At 51.3% G+C, this 14566-nt stretch overlaps 1 protein-coding gene across 1 annotated transcript; it reads right to left on the minus strand.

Annotated features, from left to right (window-relative positions):
• Window positions 1–951: 951 nt before the first annotated feature.
• CATSPER3 (cation channel sperm associated 3) lies at window positions 952–11559 on the minus strand. The gene is made up of 8 exons (XM_050905624.1): window positions 11534–11559; window positions 9410–9563; window positions 8432–8671; window positions 4840–5022; window positions 4312–4452; window positions 3427–3612; window positions 2289–2449; window positions 952–1051 (listed from the first exon to the last, which is right to left on the minus strand). The coding sequence occupies exons 1-8, from the start codon at window positions 11557–11559 to the stop codon at window positions 952–954; spliced, it is 1191 nt and encodes a 396-aa protein (XP_050761581.1).
• Window positions 11560–14566: the final 3007 nt, after the last annotated feature.

Below are 14566 nucleotides of genomic sequence, written 5' to 3' on the forward strand. Positions count from 1 at the left end.
CCACAGGAGCCGAGGAGCAGCCATGAGCCCCCAGCATCCCCGCCACGAGGCACCCACTCCTCTCCCCACGTCATCCAGCCTGGAGAGAGCCAAACCTCCAAACCCAGCACCCCCCGGGCACTTTCCTCCCTTTCGTCATCCCCACCACTCATTTCTCGGTTCCAGCCATAGTGTGCTAGCTGGGGGCCGTGTTGGGGGCACAGCGGAGCCATGCAACCAGCCCCGCTCTGTTAATCCCTGTTGCCTGCATGACCGGGAGGGGGTCAGGGTGGCTTGTTCCTCGTCATCTCAGGCAGATCAACTGCTGCCATCATGGCCATCGTGCCCGGCCTTTGGGGCTGTAGCTCTGTACCAGTACACCCCGTGCCGTGCGGAGGAACGGCTACTGCTCCGCAGGTCTCCTCTTTCCTTCTCCGATTACCCAAAGCCGTGTGGGTGTGTTTGAATTAAAACTGTGAGAAGAACCCAAGCGGATTATTCCAAGATGCTAATCAGCATCAGAGCACAGAAACAAGCTGCTTCGTTCAGAGATATCACAATCCCTTTCCTTAGCGCGCATCGGTTTGCTCTGACTGAGAGCAGCCCCTTCGCTACGCCAAGGCTGCTTGATCTTAGAAAGAGGGAGCTGGCAGGGAGAGCACCGGAGGCCTGGGCTCTAGTCCCAGCCTTGCCACAAGGTTTCCAGGAAAAGGACCCAGGCTGTGATCCTTTCTCAGCCCACGGTTTCTCCGGCTCTCAGGGGCGACATGCCTCCCTCCATCAGCAGCTGCCTGCAGCGCGGGGCTACCACCGGCAGCTGCGCTTCCACACGGTCAGCGAGCGAAAGAGCAGATATTTTCTGAATTACTTTTGATCATAAATGTTTCTGGCTTATTTTAATGAAGGTTTGAAGATGAGGTTGTAGGCAGAGCTCTGACAGCCACCAAGGATCACGTTCCGCCTAAAGAGCTTTTAACTTTTCACCTTCTCATGATCTGGCAAAGATTTCTCTTTCATGACTTCCACAGTCTCTCTCAATATGCCAGTATGTTCGTAACAGTGATGCTGCAACCTGCAGTGAGAGAAGAGCATGGTAAAAAGATCCCCAAATACCACGCAAAAGGGGAATCGCCACGTCTAAGGCATATGGAGAACTGCACCCTCTGCAAGCACCCCTCCATTCAGCTGGCAGGGCAAGGAGCAGTGGAAAGATCCCAAGTATTTTGCATGATATTGAGCCCCCTGGCTCTGCAGATTTTCTTTAACATCCTTGTATATATTTTTTCTCCCAAAAGATCAGAGGAGAATGGCAGAAGTGCAACCCAGGACTGGCTCCGCAACATGTGCCATGTGCGCAACAAAACATTTTCAGAAGCACTAGTCCTCATCAGTGCATTCAAAGTATGGGGGGAAAATAATACAGAGACTTCTGACAGTAATCGCAGTCACCTGGGGAACGGGGCAAAAGGGAATTTTTGAAATCCAGGGAATTTTTTCTGGACTCCAGGCCAGACCGCGGGTTTTTTAAACAATAGATACCAAGCTGTGATCATAGGCTTGCATCACATTAAGGTTAACCTAAGACATGTAAAACTCAGCAGTCTCCATTTGGGGGATTTGTGGGAGGTTTTTCTGGTTACATGGTTTAGACTCACTGCCTGGGGTTAGTCGTTCCCTAAACAAGATCCAGAGAAGTCCATTGCTGAGGCGACGCACAGGTCAGCCGGGACTGCTGCTGTAATAAGAAGGCAAGTCCTCCCCTCCTGTAGCCTCACCTCCCAAACTTGGGTACAAACACCTCCTCCAACCCCACTGCCCCCATAAATCTGGGATGCGCTCTTGCCTCTCTCCCAGGCATGCTGAGGGGTGAAACGTGGGAGCCAGACCAGGAGGATGGAGCCTCCCTCGGGGCCATGCACCCAGGGGACACCCGGGCTCTGTGAACCCCAGGATGTGCCGGGGCTGGGGTGCAATGAAGAAGCAAAGAAGAACGGTGAATTTGCCAGCAGGAAACTGAGCCCCTTTGTGATGGACACCGATCCCATACCGACACTGCGTGGTGCTGTGGCGTGAAATGGGCGCTAGCCCTCCTGACGGGGAGGAAACCAGTCCCGTTTCGAGGACGTGCCGTATGTTGGTACCTTCCTAGGCTCTCAGCACTGCTTATGCTGAGACCAGTAGCATTTTCCCTAGGGAGAACAGCCTCAAAATGTCCGTTCGTTCCAAGAAAATAATTCAGTACATGAAAAGGGCATCTGTTTTTGTAACTTGGAGTCTCTCTTGTAGTCATCTGCTCCATTGCTACTGACCTGTTCAGTGTGTCATCCTGGAGGTCCAGGAACAGCAAATACAGATCAATAAATGGGATGGTGAAACAAAAACCCTCCATAATGATGATATCGGAGTGGCGCAAAGTCTTTTTAATGTCACCCAGCAGCTCACTGAAATCTTCACCTTGAGTGATTTTGTGCTGTGCAAAGGAACAAGCCCAGGAAGAAAACGCTGTTAGTGAGAAGGAGGTGACACTTGGGACTGTCATCCTGCAGACCCCTCCACGGGCTTCGCACCGGCTGCGGGCTGGAAACGGGGTTGTCTGGGACCCCCACCCCAAATGTACTTTTGAAGCAGGCAGACGTGCCAGGCAGTGCAGGAGCTCCTGGGTGCCGACGGGATGGGGATGCCTGTCCCGAGGGAGGCAGCCCAGGGTCTCCCCAGCACCCACCCAGGCAGGCAGATCCTGCAGCTCTGCAGGGATCCCCACCCCTGCCCTTGGGGTGGGACCCAAACCACTGACCCAAATCGGTCACTCAATCTAGTACTTGAACCAGTGATTTTCTGGCCCAAAGGCAAGAACACTCTCAACCAAGCCATCCTGAACTGATTATTTTTAAATTATGTTTGCTAAAAGCAAGAATGAGCAGAAGAGTTGGGGGAAACAGGGAGTCACGTTGCTCTAATCATTTACATTTCAGTGACAGCTTTACTGCATTTATTTCAAGTCAGCTTTGCAAAAGCCCTTTATCAAGCAGTGCACAGCTCTCCTACAGATGCTACAGCATGTGTTTCAAGCCCGTAGTAGCATTTTGGATACGTCGCACCAACGGGCTGCGAAAGTGCGGGAAGGAGCACGACCTCCCTCGAGCGCTCGCAGAAAGCAAGTCCAAGCCATTTCTGGACAGGGCTCTTGGCTTGACATGACCTTAAAGGATTAAAAAAGGATTTTTAACTTCTCTTTGAAGTTAAACAAACTCAGACAAAACCGATTAAGAGTTTTTCTCCACCTTTATAATGCTTGAACCGCTATGTGCCATCATAATACTTTTAGCTGCACATGTGATGAGCCTACCAAAAAGGCATATAGGATCTACAGCCTGGATTATTATAAAAATGGGCAAGGAAAGAAAAGGAAATTTTTCCTCCGCTGAAAGCAGTTCATCCACGTCTTACCCTGTTAAACAACATCTGACATTTGCAGACAGTGCTATCCACCCACGGCTGACCACAGCCCACCTGCTCCAGCGTGACTTGACTGCTCACGTTCTTCCCCTGCATTTTCAGGATCTTCTGTTTCTTGGCCCAAACAGCAGCCGCCTTCGCTGCTTTGCAGTCCTGTTCGCACTTCTGAGTCAAGTCCTGCCAATGCCAAACCGCAGGGATGCGAGTGAGTCCCCGAGCACCGCTCACAGCTGGCGGGTCAAGAGATCGGTCAAGGAGGAGACTTGGGATTCAAAAAACCCCTGGTCCAGCCCCAGCCCCGTGCAGCAGCGAGAGGTATTAAGTGGGATCACCTCGGGGCTGGCAGCTGATAGCTGCTGGGGAGCAGATGCCTCTCGCATAGGATTTGCCATATTCCCCCAGCACACCCAGCTGATCCTGGCCCTGGCTCCACGCAGGGATTCGTTGCAGAAGGGCCGGAGGTGGCTACAAGACCATGAGAGCAGCCCTGGGTTAAACGGAGGCAGAAACGGGTCGTGACTGAGAGGACCTGGGTGCAAAGTGTGCACCCAGGGGACCTGGGGGCTGGCTGTGCTGGAGGAACGGGAGCTTTCGGCAGCTATGGAAAAATAGTCAAAGCAGGAGTGTAGAGATGACCCAAAAAGGGGACCGTGGGGACAGATACACTTATTCTGCTCAGGGACTGGGGAGTTCTGTATCCAGAATGTTTCTAGCTGCACCAGAAGCCAACTTCTGCAAGCAGCCAAGCACCAGCTTTCCAACCAGAGCCTGCTAGCTGGTAGCACACACACTCACACCCACCCACCCACATTCACACACTCACACACGCTCACACGCTCACACACATGCACACTCAATGCACAGAGCTCGCATGACCTGGGTTTTGGTAATCACAAGTGCAATCAACATATTGAAGAAGATGAAGTTGCCTAGCAAGATGAACACAACTATGAACACGTGGCTGCTCGTAAACCCATAATGATCCATCTTGTGCTGTAAGTCTGTCCAACCATCAACCTGCAAATGCATTTAAGCAGACCAGAGAGTTAGTTCCAAACCACAGCATAACTCACAAGCCATATGAAATCTTCCTCTTCTTTTTCTTTCTTTTTTAAAACACAGCACGGTTTCTCTGTACCTCTGAGGTCCAGGTTTAAATCAGCTAGTACAGATCTCTTTGCTGTCAGCTTCAGAGATTTTCTCCTCTGAATTTGCAATACTGGGTAGGGAAGTTTGCCTATCAAAGCAAATTTTCCCAGGGATCTGGAATATGAGTTCACTGCCGAGCAGTTCATGCTCTCCCTAATGAAGTCACAGGTTAATCAAAGGGCTTCTTCAGCAGCACTCCAAAATCTGCAGTTTGTCATTTGGCTGTGACAGACTGGAAAATGCTGCTGTACTTACGGTTACTAAACTGAAGACCGTGAAGAGGGCAGCCTTCAAGCTGCCCCAGTCTTCAGTGTCTCCGGTTTTGGGATCTCCGTACCATCCATGTCCCAAAACGGCAAACACAAACATCAGCAGGAATAGCAGGATGAGGGCATACATCACTGTCTGCACTGTCTGGCCAAAAGTCTCTGTGAAAATCTGCAAAAGGAAAAACAAATGCATGCTCCGTGGGTGAGGGAGATGCTCAGTGGGGATGAAGGCTGGGAAGCGGGCCTGGGGATGCGGGAGGTGACAGCCTCCCTGGACCACCTCTGAACCAGCTCCCTTGTGTGCATCCACAGGGCTGTACTGGGAATTAAGGAGAGGGAAGGGGCAACCACCACGATGCATGGGAGCATGACAAAATCCAGAGGCTGTGGCTGCGCATCAGCCCTTGGACTGGGAAATGGCCCTTGTAGGGCTCAGTGGTAAGTGCTACACAGTGGCAAGACCAAGGGCTGCTTGGTCCCAGAAGCATCGCACCTAGCACACAGGGGCTTCTCACTGCCTTTTGAAATATGGACAGGTTACTAACGGAGTAACGGGTTCCTGTTGATAAAGGATACAGCTATTCCCAAGCTTCTGCATTAATAAATGAGCTGAATAAAAACGAGCAGTGCTATTGACCCTTGTGCCTTGGGGTCTGAGCACAAACTGGAGGAAGAACGATATCTCTGCTGCCCTCACTGTCCAGCTGCTTCTCCCCTGCCACACAGGATCGGCCAGGATGGGAGACAGGAGTCCGCAGTCATCTCTCATCCCTCCGTGGCTGCTCAGCTTGGGAAAGCCTCGTGCAAAGCCTGGGGTGACCGGGAAGGGACACGATACTGCTTCTGAGACCATCTTATTTCTTATAAAGACCCACATATGACACCAACATATACAAAAGACACTCCTGGGAGTTGATGGGAGTGGTGGTTTGGTGAACTGAGCTTGTCGTTGCTAATGACTTTTAGGCAAATGCAAACTTTCCCATTAACTCCAAATCGCAGAGAACTACGTGCAGTCTTTTGCATCCATGTTACATTACCCTGGAGAGCAGCAGCAGCACAGGCTGGCTGCTCTCCCAGTAACACTGTGCCTGCTAGTGCCAGGGCAGGTCTTACACACTGCACCCATTCAAGGACAGTCCATCCATCATCTCTGACTGTCAAACAGCATCTCAGGTTAAAGCTCTGAATCGCACCTGGCTGAGCTGCTCGGATGGTACCGCCTGGAGGGGATGTTTGTGCAGAGCTAGAGCAAGGGGCTCTTCCCAGTCTCCTCCGGCTGCCAACATCCCGAGCTTGTTCAGATGGGTTAAGGACTCCTGCAGCAGTTCCCTGCTTTTGCAAGTCTTACCTGCTCTAGATAATCGTCCCACCATGCTACACGTGGGGCAGCAGGGAAGGGCAGCATCCAGTGCAGAGACAACACATGCAGCTGCGTTGTCTGCAGAACCGTCTCGGAAAGCGCAAACTAGACCAGCCCTAAACCCACCGAGTTTGGTACAAATTCCTGGAGGAACCGGCGGAGGGTTTTCCTGCCTCCCTACACACGTAGGTCTCTCCGGCAGGCGCAGCCTGGGACTAGCAGGGGAACAAAAGCCATTCAACCCCAAAAATCAGGTGACATTTTTGCCAGGTTATGTCATGGCGTTGGGCAGGTTTGGGCTGTGGCACGTGGTCGTAAAGAAAACCAGCCACCCAGAGCTGGGGGTGACAGGAGGGCCGTAAAACCCTCCCAGCAACTGCAGGCTGGCGAGTGCCTCCCGTGCAGGACCATCACCTCATTTTCGATTGCCAAGGCTTCTGCGGCTGCTTCAGGAACCGCTGCGGAGTCCTATGAGCTTTTATTAAGAAGGAGCTTTGTGGTTCACAGTCTACACAGGTAGTAAACTACATTGGAATTAATCCCAAATATATTTTTAAAAAAGCAGAAAAGTCGATTTTTTTCTTTTTTTTTCTTTTTTTTTTTTTTTACAGAACAACCTGGCATTTTTAAAGTTTATTTTGAAATTGAAATAAGGATGAATGGGGCCTACACTAAAACAGGGATTGCAGCTAACAGAACGTCTCTGTATGGAATACAACAAGGAAATTATTTCCTCAAGGTGGAAATTTATTGCTCCAAGGTGGAAGGCAGAGTGTTTTAAAGAGGTTTTTAATTAATAAAGGGAAACGTGCCAAGAATGTGTTGCATGTTTGAGCTCTCTGCATTAAATACTGCTAACCTGTTGAGGGCTAATTTAGGCTTCAATTAATAAATAACAGTACACACAGAGGCATAAACAGCCTCCTGCACCTTCAGCAAAATGCATTTAGACCGCCCTATCACATTTTAAAACAAATTTTCGGCAAAGCGGTGTTGTCTCTTGCAGTGCCAAGCGGCTCAGGGCACTTGTCCCTTCAGGTCAGGACGCAAAGGCAAGTACCAAACGCCCCTGGAGCTGGAAAGCAGCGGCACGGCAGGGCTTTGCAGGATATTTATAGCATCCCTGGAACAGGAAGGGACTGTGAGAGCCTGAAGAATTTTCCTCTTTGGTATTCTTTTCCCCCAGTAATACCATTCTAGGCATTCTCACCCAAAGCCAGGATGCAATTTCCCAGTGGCCCCAGTCCCTTAGGTGTTAAGTCCCACCGACTTCCATCAAAACCTAGTGTTGCATGGCCCAGATTTTCAAAGGCATTTAGGCTCTTAAACTTGCAGATTTGTGCCGAGTGGGATGTTTTTCAAAGCACCTCAATATTTTAAGCGTCTCAGGGGGGAACGGTGCCAAATCTTATCCTGCGGGTTTTCTTCCTTGTGGTCCCCAGACGAGGCATCTCCTGGCAGTGAGTTCCACAAGTGCATAGCGGGAGGCTCAAATCAACAAACACACACCCTGATTTAAACGTCTCCCCATTTTGCCATGCATCAGTTTGCTCTCTCACGATCAGCCAGACCAAACTGGAGCATCTGATCCCCCATGCCTAAACCATTCGTTATTTCATGAGCTTCTACATGTCCTCCCTTCTCCCAGCGACACAGAATAATTAACATATAAAAGTCTGGTGATAAGTGAAGTTTACGATCCAAACTAGAGGAATGAAGGCTCAGAAGTGAACATTATAAGAGCCCTGTGCCCATAAACATCCCACTTCTGGTGGGCTACCCAGCCAATTAATTACACGCAGAAATGCTGGCTGAGCATTCATTGCCCACATAAGCTCCTTGCTGAAAAACAAACCTCCAGAGTCGTCAGGAGAAAACCAGGTAGGAGATGGTATGCTGGAGACAAAAATACGCACAGACCAAGAATGGGACGTGGCCTACGTTTTATAGGGGGTTTTTTTTGCGCCTAGTAAAAAAGAAAATCTCTCCTCTCCTTGGGGGAAGGAGAAACAGGGGAAAAAACCAATGGCCAAGCCATGGGCTTCTTAAAAGATCAGGAATGATTAGTTTTCGCCTTTGCTCACGAGCTACCACAAGCATCAGCCCCTCTTGGGCCAGGCGGCCCCTGACACATGGGTACAGCAAAGCCTCCCCCCACTCCCGGGCTCGGGATCCCCCCTCTCTGCTGTCACTTAACAAGCGAGCAGTGCTTTACCCTCATCCCGCTGCTGTACGTGATGAGCTTGAGTATGTGGAGGGTCTGGAAACCTCTGGTCGTCCCCTCCAGGTGGGTGCGCGTGGCGGTGTCCACAGGCAAGACGTGCGGGAGGAAGGCAATGAGGAGGATGGTGGCATCCAAGGTGTTGTAGCTGCTCTTCTGGTAGGCGATGGGATCCACGTACGGCTTCAGCAAAAGCTCGGTGGTGTGAACAGCGATGAAGAAAGCATCTGTGACCTGGAGAGAGGAGGAGGTGAGCCCAGACAGCTGCCTGTGGCTGCCAGACCCCGTGCACCAAGCCAGCACTTTCTTATTAAATGTCCCCGATGATGTCCCTCTGCCCACAGGGACCATTTCAAATGTGAGCTGAGCTCGCCCCGCCGCAGTCATCATCATGGGTCACTGCCCAGCGCAGGAGGGTCCTGGCTGCATCCCAACACACCACGCACCCCATCGGCCCCTCGGAGCCGGGCACGCACCGCTCGCTTCCCTGCACGGAGCCTGGTCCTGCAGCCAGAGCTCTTGGAAACCTCTGACGCTCGTGACTGGGTTTCTTGACATTAGCCAGGCCTGGCTATATATTACTGGGATATATAATTAAGGCTCAGAGGTTTGCGTACAGTAGCTGGTTTGTGTAAGACAAGGAAATCAAGAAGTGTGACCAAGAGGGATTTTTCAATGTGAAAATTGAGTATTAAAAGGGTGCTTAAACTACCTGTGCTAAAACCGCGAGGGGGGAAAGGGCTGCCATGGAAAGGACTGCACAATTGCATTTTAAGGACGATAATTATCGAATAAGTGAAGGGATCTGAAGCTGAAATGCATTTCATGCAGGCCCTGGGCTGGTGCAGGCAATGGCACGGGGAAGGACAGCGGGCTGGCAGCCACCCCGAGTGGCCGCTGGGGCCAGACCCCCATCCCCTCCATCCGTCCCCTCCTGGCCATGGCACGTGGGAGCGTGCCACCGCGCCTCACCTCGAAAAAGGTACCCCAGCGCAACCGGCAGCGGTAGCTGGTCTCCACAGCCAGGGAGATGGCGTTGATGGAGATGATGCTGATCATGAGCGTCGTGAATTTGCGGCTGCCCAGCAGCCTGCGCAGGGAAGCACAGAACTTGGTGTCCTTTCTCCTGTTGGAAACAACGGCAGAGCTAGAGGGAGTTCTTTCAGTTTGCTGTCTTTTTTTGTTGGTTTTCCCGTGACCTAACCCAGCAGCGAGACCCAGCTGGAGATCCTGCTCCTGTCCGAGTCCTCCCTTCACCCAGGCTGAACTGGACCTGAACTAACAGGTCCCACAGCATAGGCATCACCTAGGGGGTAGCTCCGTATCAAAAGGGCTTCGCTCTGTGTGTACCTGAGCCGGCAGAAGAGAGCATGCCTTGCAACAGCCTCCAACAGATGCTGGAAGGATCTAGTAAGAAAATTGGAGGTCCATTCTGGGAAGGGTCTGCATGTTCCATGTGCCGCTTCCCTGAAGGCTCTATGAAATAGCCGGGTGCTCCTTAGCTTCCCCAAGTGACCCTCGGTGAGGGTGGGAGGGTGGAACTTGCTGTTTGACTTCACCACCTTATCAGGTCACTTCCAGAAGAAGAAACCACACAGGCAAGTGCTGGGGCCAAGTCCTGGATAAACAAAATTCCTGCATTAGCAGTATAACAAGCAGATGCTGATTATTCTTAATTTACTGGGTTTGCGTTGCTGAGTGGTTTAGGCATACACCCGCTCCTACCTGGGGGAGGAGATGAGCCGGGATGATGCTGCATGGGCACCGGGCCCTGTCCTTCCCAGCATCCCGGGGGAACGGCCCATCTCCGTGCCGAGGCGGGAGCAGCCGGCGACGAAACACTGCCGGCCCTGCAGAGGAGCATTGTGCCATCGTCTCACCCTGGCACTAGTGTCTAACAGCAAAAAAATGCCGAGCGCTCCTATGATGAGGTGTGCATTTGAGCTTTAGGGGGGTAATTCTCCTTTGTGCACCCACCTCTGGTCTGGAAATGGTGCAGGAGCCCAAGCACAGACCTCTGCTCTTTCTGGAGATCCTTCCTGGGGCTCCAGCATCCCCACAGCCTGCACGAGCTGGCCTGGCTCTAACCAGAGGACCGCTGGCAGTCGTGCCTGGATTTTTTTCAAAGTTTGTTTGCAAACAAGTTGTCAGTTCCTCACCAAAGGGTCCAAATCTGCAACAGATCTTCAGTGCGAGCAGCACTTACGTAAACACGGCCTTTGATGTCAGCGGGATAACTCACATCCATGTTTGCTTCTTGCCTTGGTTCTTTAGGAGAAAGAGTATTAACAGTTGCCAATTTATTTCAATTAGTCAGCATCTCTACGCTTGCTAGTCTGGACGCTCTGCGAGCACTTGTTCCAGGACACACACATGTTTAGCTAACCCCGAGGTGCAGCTTTGAGTAAGCCAAAAATATTTGTTTCTTGAAGCAAACAATTGTGAAAAACTGAAACTAGCTCATGCAGAACTCATTAGCTTCAGTTAATTGGCAATCTCTTCGTTAACCTGAGGCTGAAAAGGCCAGAGGAGACGCACACACCTATAAGAAGCTGCAGAAAGTGCGAGGCTTTCAAAATTGTGTTTTGCATGATTGAAAAGCACTCGTGGACGAGGGAAAGGCAGAGCGGGGGCCGAGGACCTGGCAGGCTGCGAGGCTGAGCATGAAGGCAGTGCTGGAGCAGGGATCGGGGCAAACCCAGAAATTGTGCTCGTCACCAAAAATTGGGGATGCTGCAAGCATCCCTGACCCAGGGCCAAGCCATCTGGGGGACATAAACCAACCGAAAACTCCAGTCCAACGGGATCCTCCCTGTGGTTTCGCGCTGCTGAACCCCCCAGGGCTCCAGGCGGGGCCGATGCAGAGCCAGCGGCCACTGGCACAGCCGCCCAGACACATCCCAAGGGATGCTGTGATCCCTCCAGCCCCATCCTGGAGCTGGGGACGTGTCACAGACAACGGGGAAGCATCTGAAAAGTAACCACGTCAGTCTGTCCTTCCAGCCTCGAGAAGCAGTTGGGTGAGGACACGTCCTCGTTAGCCTTCTAATGTCCAAACTGTCCCTGATGAGAGAGGTTAATTAACAGAAAACCCACCTCTTCTTCAGCCACTCCACCACCATGCCTCGGCCGCCAGTCTGGGCAGCCGGGAGGAGGAGGAAGGGCAAGAGGAATCCCGGCGCAGTCGGACTGAGCCATAACTCACAAACCAAGACAGACTTCTGTTTTCTAACACATTCCTGCAGAGCTGCCTCTGGGACCCCATCCCCGGAGCCCCGGAGCACATCTGATGCCAACGCCGCCCCTTCCAATATGATTTTTGCAGTTTACTGGACCTGAGCTCCCACTTTGGGGAAAGGAAAGGATTATTCGCTGGCCCTGTTTCAGAGATGGTCCTGTGAAGGTGTGATCTCCAGCCTCGCAGGACCCGAGCAGCGATCCCAACCACGCAGCATGCTGCAGGCATCTTTCCTACTCTGCTCTCCCAGCCTCGAGTTTTTGCTTTTTAATTTCCTGTGGCCACGGAGCCCCATCGGAAGGTCTCCCAGGGACGGCATTTCCCACACGCCATGGACTGGGTTGGTGAGGGAGACACACTGGGTTAAATCAACCTCGACACAGGGAAGTTACCTGCAAGGAGAAGGCTGTTTCACGACGGATTATCCAAATACTTCAAGCCACAATCAGCCTTAAAGCAAAAAAACTCCAAACACTCCAGGGGAATATTTAACCTGGTGGCTGCTAGCCATGAGCCGAACCTCGCAGTGAACAGGGAAACGTGTTTAGTTTGCAGGGGCAGCACCGTCCCGCATTGGGGTGCGACCTTGCACCCCAGGCACACGGGGAGCAGGCACCAAGCTCATCCTGAGGAGGAGCAGGCACCAAGCTCATCCTGAGGAGAAGCCAGCACAGCGGAGGAAGCTGTATTTTGGTCAGCTACCCGAGCTGTATCGTCACGGAGCAGCACAGCTCCAGCGATGCCATCGCCTGGAAAAGACCCAAACCCTGCGCTCCGGCTACTTTTGTTCAGAGTAGAGCTGACGATGCTCTTCACAAGAGAAGGTGCCTTAGGTTGAGTTTCCTGGCCCAAATCCAGCGCCTGTCATTAAATCCTGGCTGTATAAATTTGCTGTGAAGTTCTAGCTCGGTCAGGGAGACTGTGCATCCCCTCCCCGTGGCCCTCAGCATCCTGCACTCACCACACACCAGCAGCGCATGTGCAGGTGGAGAAGAGCTGGGGAGATGCAGGAGCACGGAGTGGCTGCGAGGTGGGTGCCGTGGATTTAGGGAGCTACATGAAGGGGGGGTCAAGGCTCCTCAGCATCGCAGGGCTCCCCTGCCCAGCTCTGCGGAGAGCAGCGAGTTGGGGATGCTGCTGAGATGGGATGGGAGGTGGAGTTCAACGGGGGTTTATCGCAGATTCGGGATGCATTTCAGAAATGCTGGGAATCCTGTCCAAAAAGAAAACAACCCCAAAATAAAAGGTGCTTTTATAATGAAAGAAATCCCTGGTGCCTGCAAGGCGAAGCAAAGCCCAGGACAGTGCCACTGCTTCCCATCCCACGCAGGGAGCGGCGAGCAGCAGCCGGACAAAACCAAGCGGGGCTGGAGGCAAAGGCACCGCCTGGGAGCCCCGAGGGAACCCGTGGCGTGAGCGGTGCGATGGCAAACCTCTTCATGGCATCAGCAGAGCCAGGATTTCACTTGTGAGACTGCCTCTGAAGTCAGCACTCACTGGAAAAGAAAGCGGAAGCCATTTATTCACTTTTGTTGTTTTATTATTATTAGTGTTGCACAGCAACGCTCACGAAAGGCACTCGCAGGTCTGTGGAATGCCCCAGAAGTTAACAAGAAATTGTGGCTAAACAAGTGCTGACCTAGAAACTATGAGTGTTTCAAAGCTGTCCTCTTCTTTTCTGAGTATTTTTGCCTCTTCACCGGTCACGGATCCTCAAACCACCGTGGCTGCACAGCTCTATGCCATAGCTGGACAGTGCAGCTCTCCGAGCTAAATTAGTTAGCGGGGATTTTTCTCCTTGTAGTATGTAAATAAATATCAATATTCTAAACCAAAGACCTCCCAGTAACTAAATATTATTTATCTTACATTTATCTTAAAACTAAACAGCTTTGTCACATATGTACAATAATAAAGAAACAAATTACAAAGGAGGAATTTGATTTTATTGGTTTTATTCAAAGGGCATGCATTATATATCAATTTCTAACAACAGAGTTTTCACAGTTCATTAGAGACATTGTCAAAACTTTGGGTGAAGCTCATTTCATTTCCCCACCAGTAGCAGCAGACATCACAGCCCGGTTGTTTGTTTTAGTTTTATTCATTCCTCACAACAGTGACCATTTTCAAACCATATCGGGGAAATCCTCCACTGTGCTGGGGAAAGGCACTTGTAAGCAAAGAACATTCGAGCACGTAGTCTGAAATTGGGTCTTTTTAGCTATTAACTTGATATCCCAAGTATGGTTACTGACAATAAACCCCAACACCTTATCTTGTTTCCTGAGACCAATTAGCACATGACAGTGCACTTGCTAAGGATTAACAAAAAATACCTTTCTTATTTTATCGACACGAATACTTGCATGGCAGCTAGTGGCATTTTGCATCCCAAGTATCTGACAGACCACACACCTCACATATACATCCGATATAGATTTTGGCACTCAGTATGTATCTCACTTCTCGGTAGCCGGTAGCTGTGCCGCCGGTGTCATTCGAGCAATGCACTCAGGCACTTCGGAGGTGTCAATCTCCCGGGACCTCCACACCCAGAGCTGCTTGCAGGGCATGACGGTGCACGTTGGGGACACTTGGCAGCGGGATTGCAGAGCGAGAGGCCCTTCTGCAAGCCTTAAGCAGGTCGAAATCTCCCTGTCGGCAGTGGAAATCTGTCTCAGTGAGGATCACAGGATAAAAACCAAAGACTTTGAAACCACGGAAGAAATTATTTTAAACCTCGTCAGTGGGATCTGCGGCTCTTGGAACAATGTTTGCAATGAGTAATTGTAGCTACAAAAAAAAAGGGTGAGCATAGTTTCAGCCGAGCCCAGCTTAGCAAGAATCCTGTTAATGCCGCTTCCTTCAGCGTCGGCAGCTCTGGCCGG

The sequence above is a fragment of the Gymnogyps californianus genome, chromosome 14 (assembly GCF_018139145.2).
Source record: "Gymnogyps californianus isolate 813 chromosome 14, ASM1813914v2, whole genome shotgun sequence".
Classification (NCBI taxonomy): domain Eukaryota; kingdom Metazoa; phylum Chordata; class Aves; order Accipitriformes; family Cathartidae; genus Gymnogyps; species Gymnogyps californianus.

Bases quoted from the DNA above. Each gene is read 5' to 3' on its own strand.
- CATSPER3 (XM_050905624.1), bottom strand. From the start codon at position 11,559: ATGGTGGTGGAGTGGCTGAAGAAGAG. The intron at 8,672-9,409 runs GTGAGGCGCGGT...TCCTCTCTCCAG, and splicing joins GCTGGGGTACCTTTTTCGAG to GTCACAGATGCTTTCTTCAT. The intron at 4,453-4,839 runs GTAAGTACAGCA...ATGCATTTGCAG, and splicing joins CGGTCTTCAGTTTAGTAACC to GTTGATGGTTGGACAGACTT.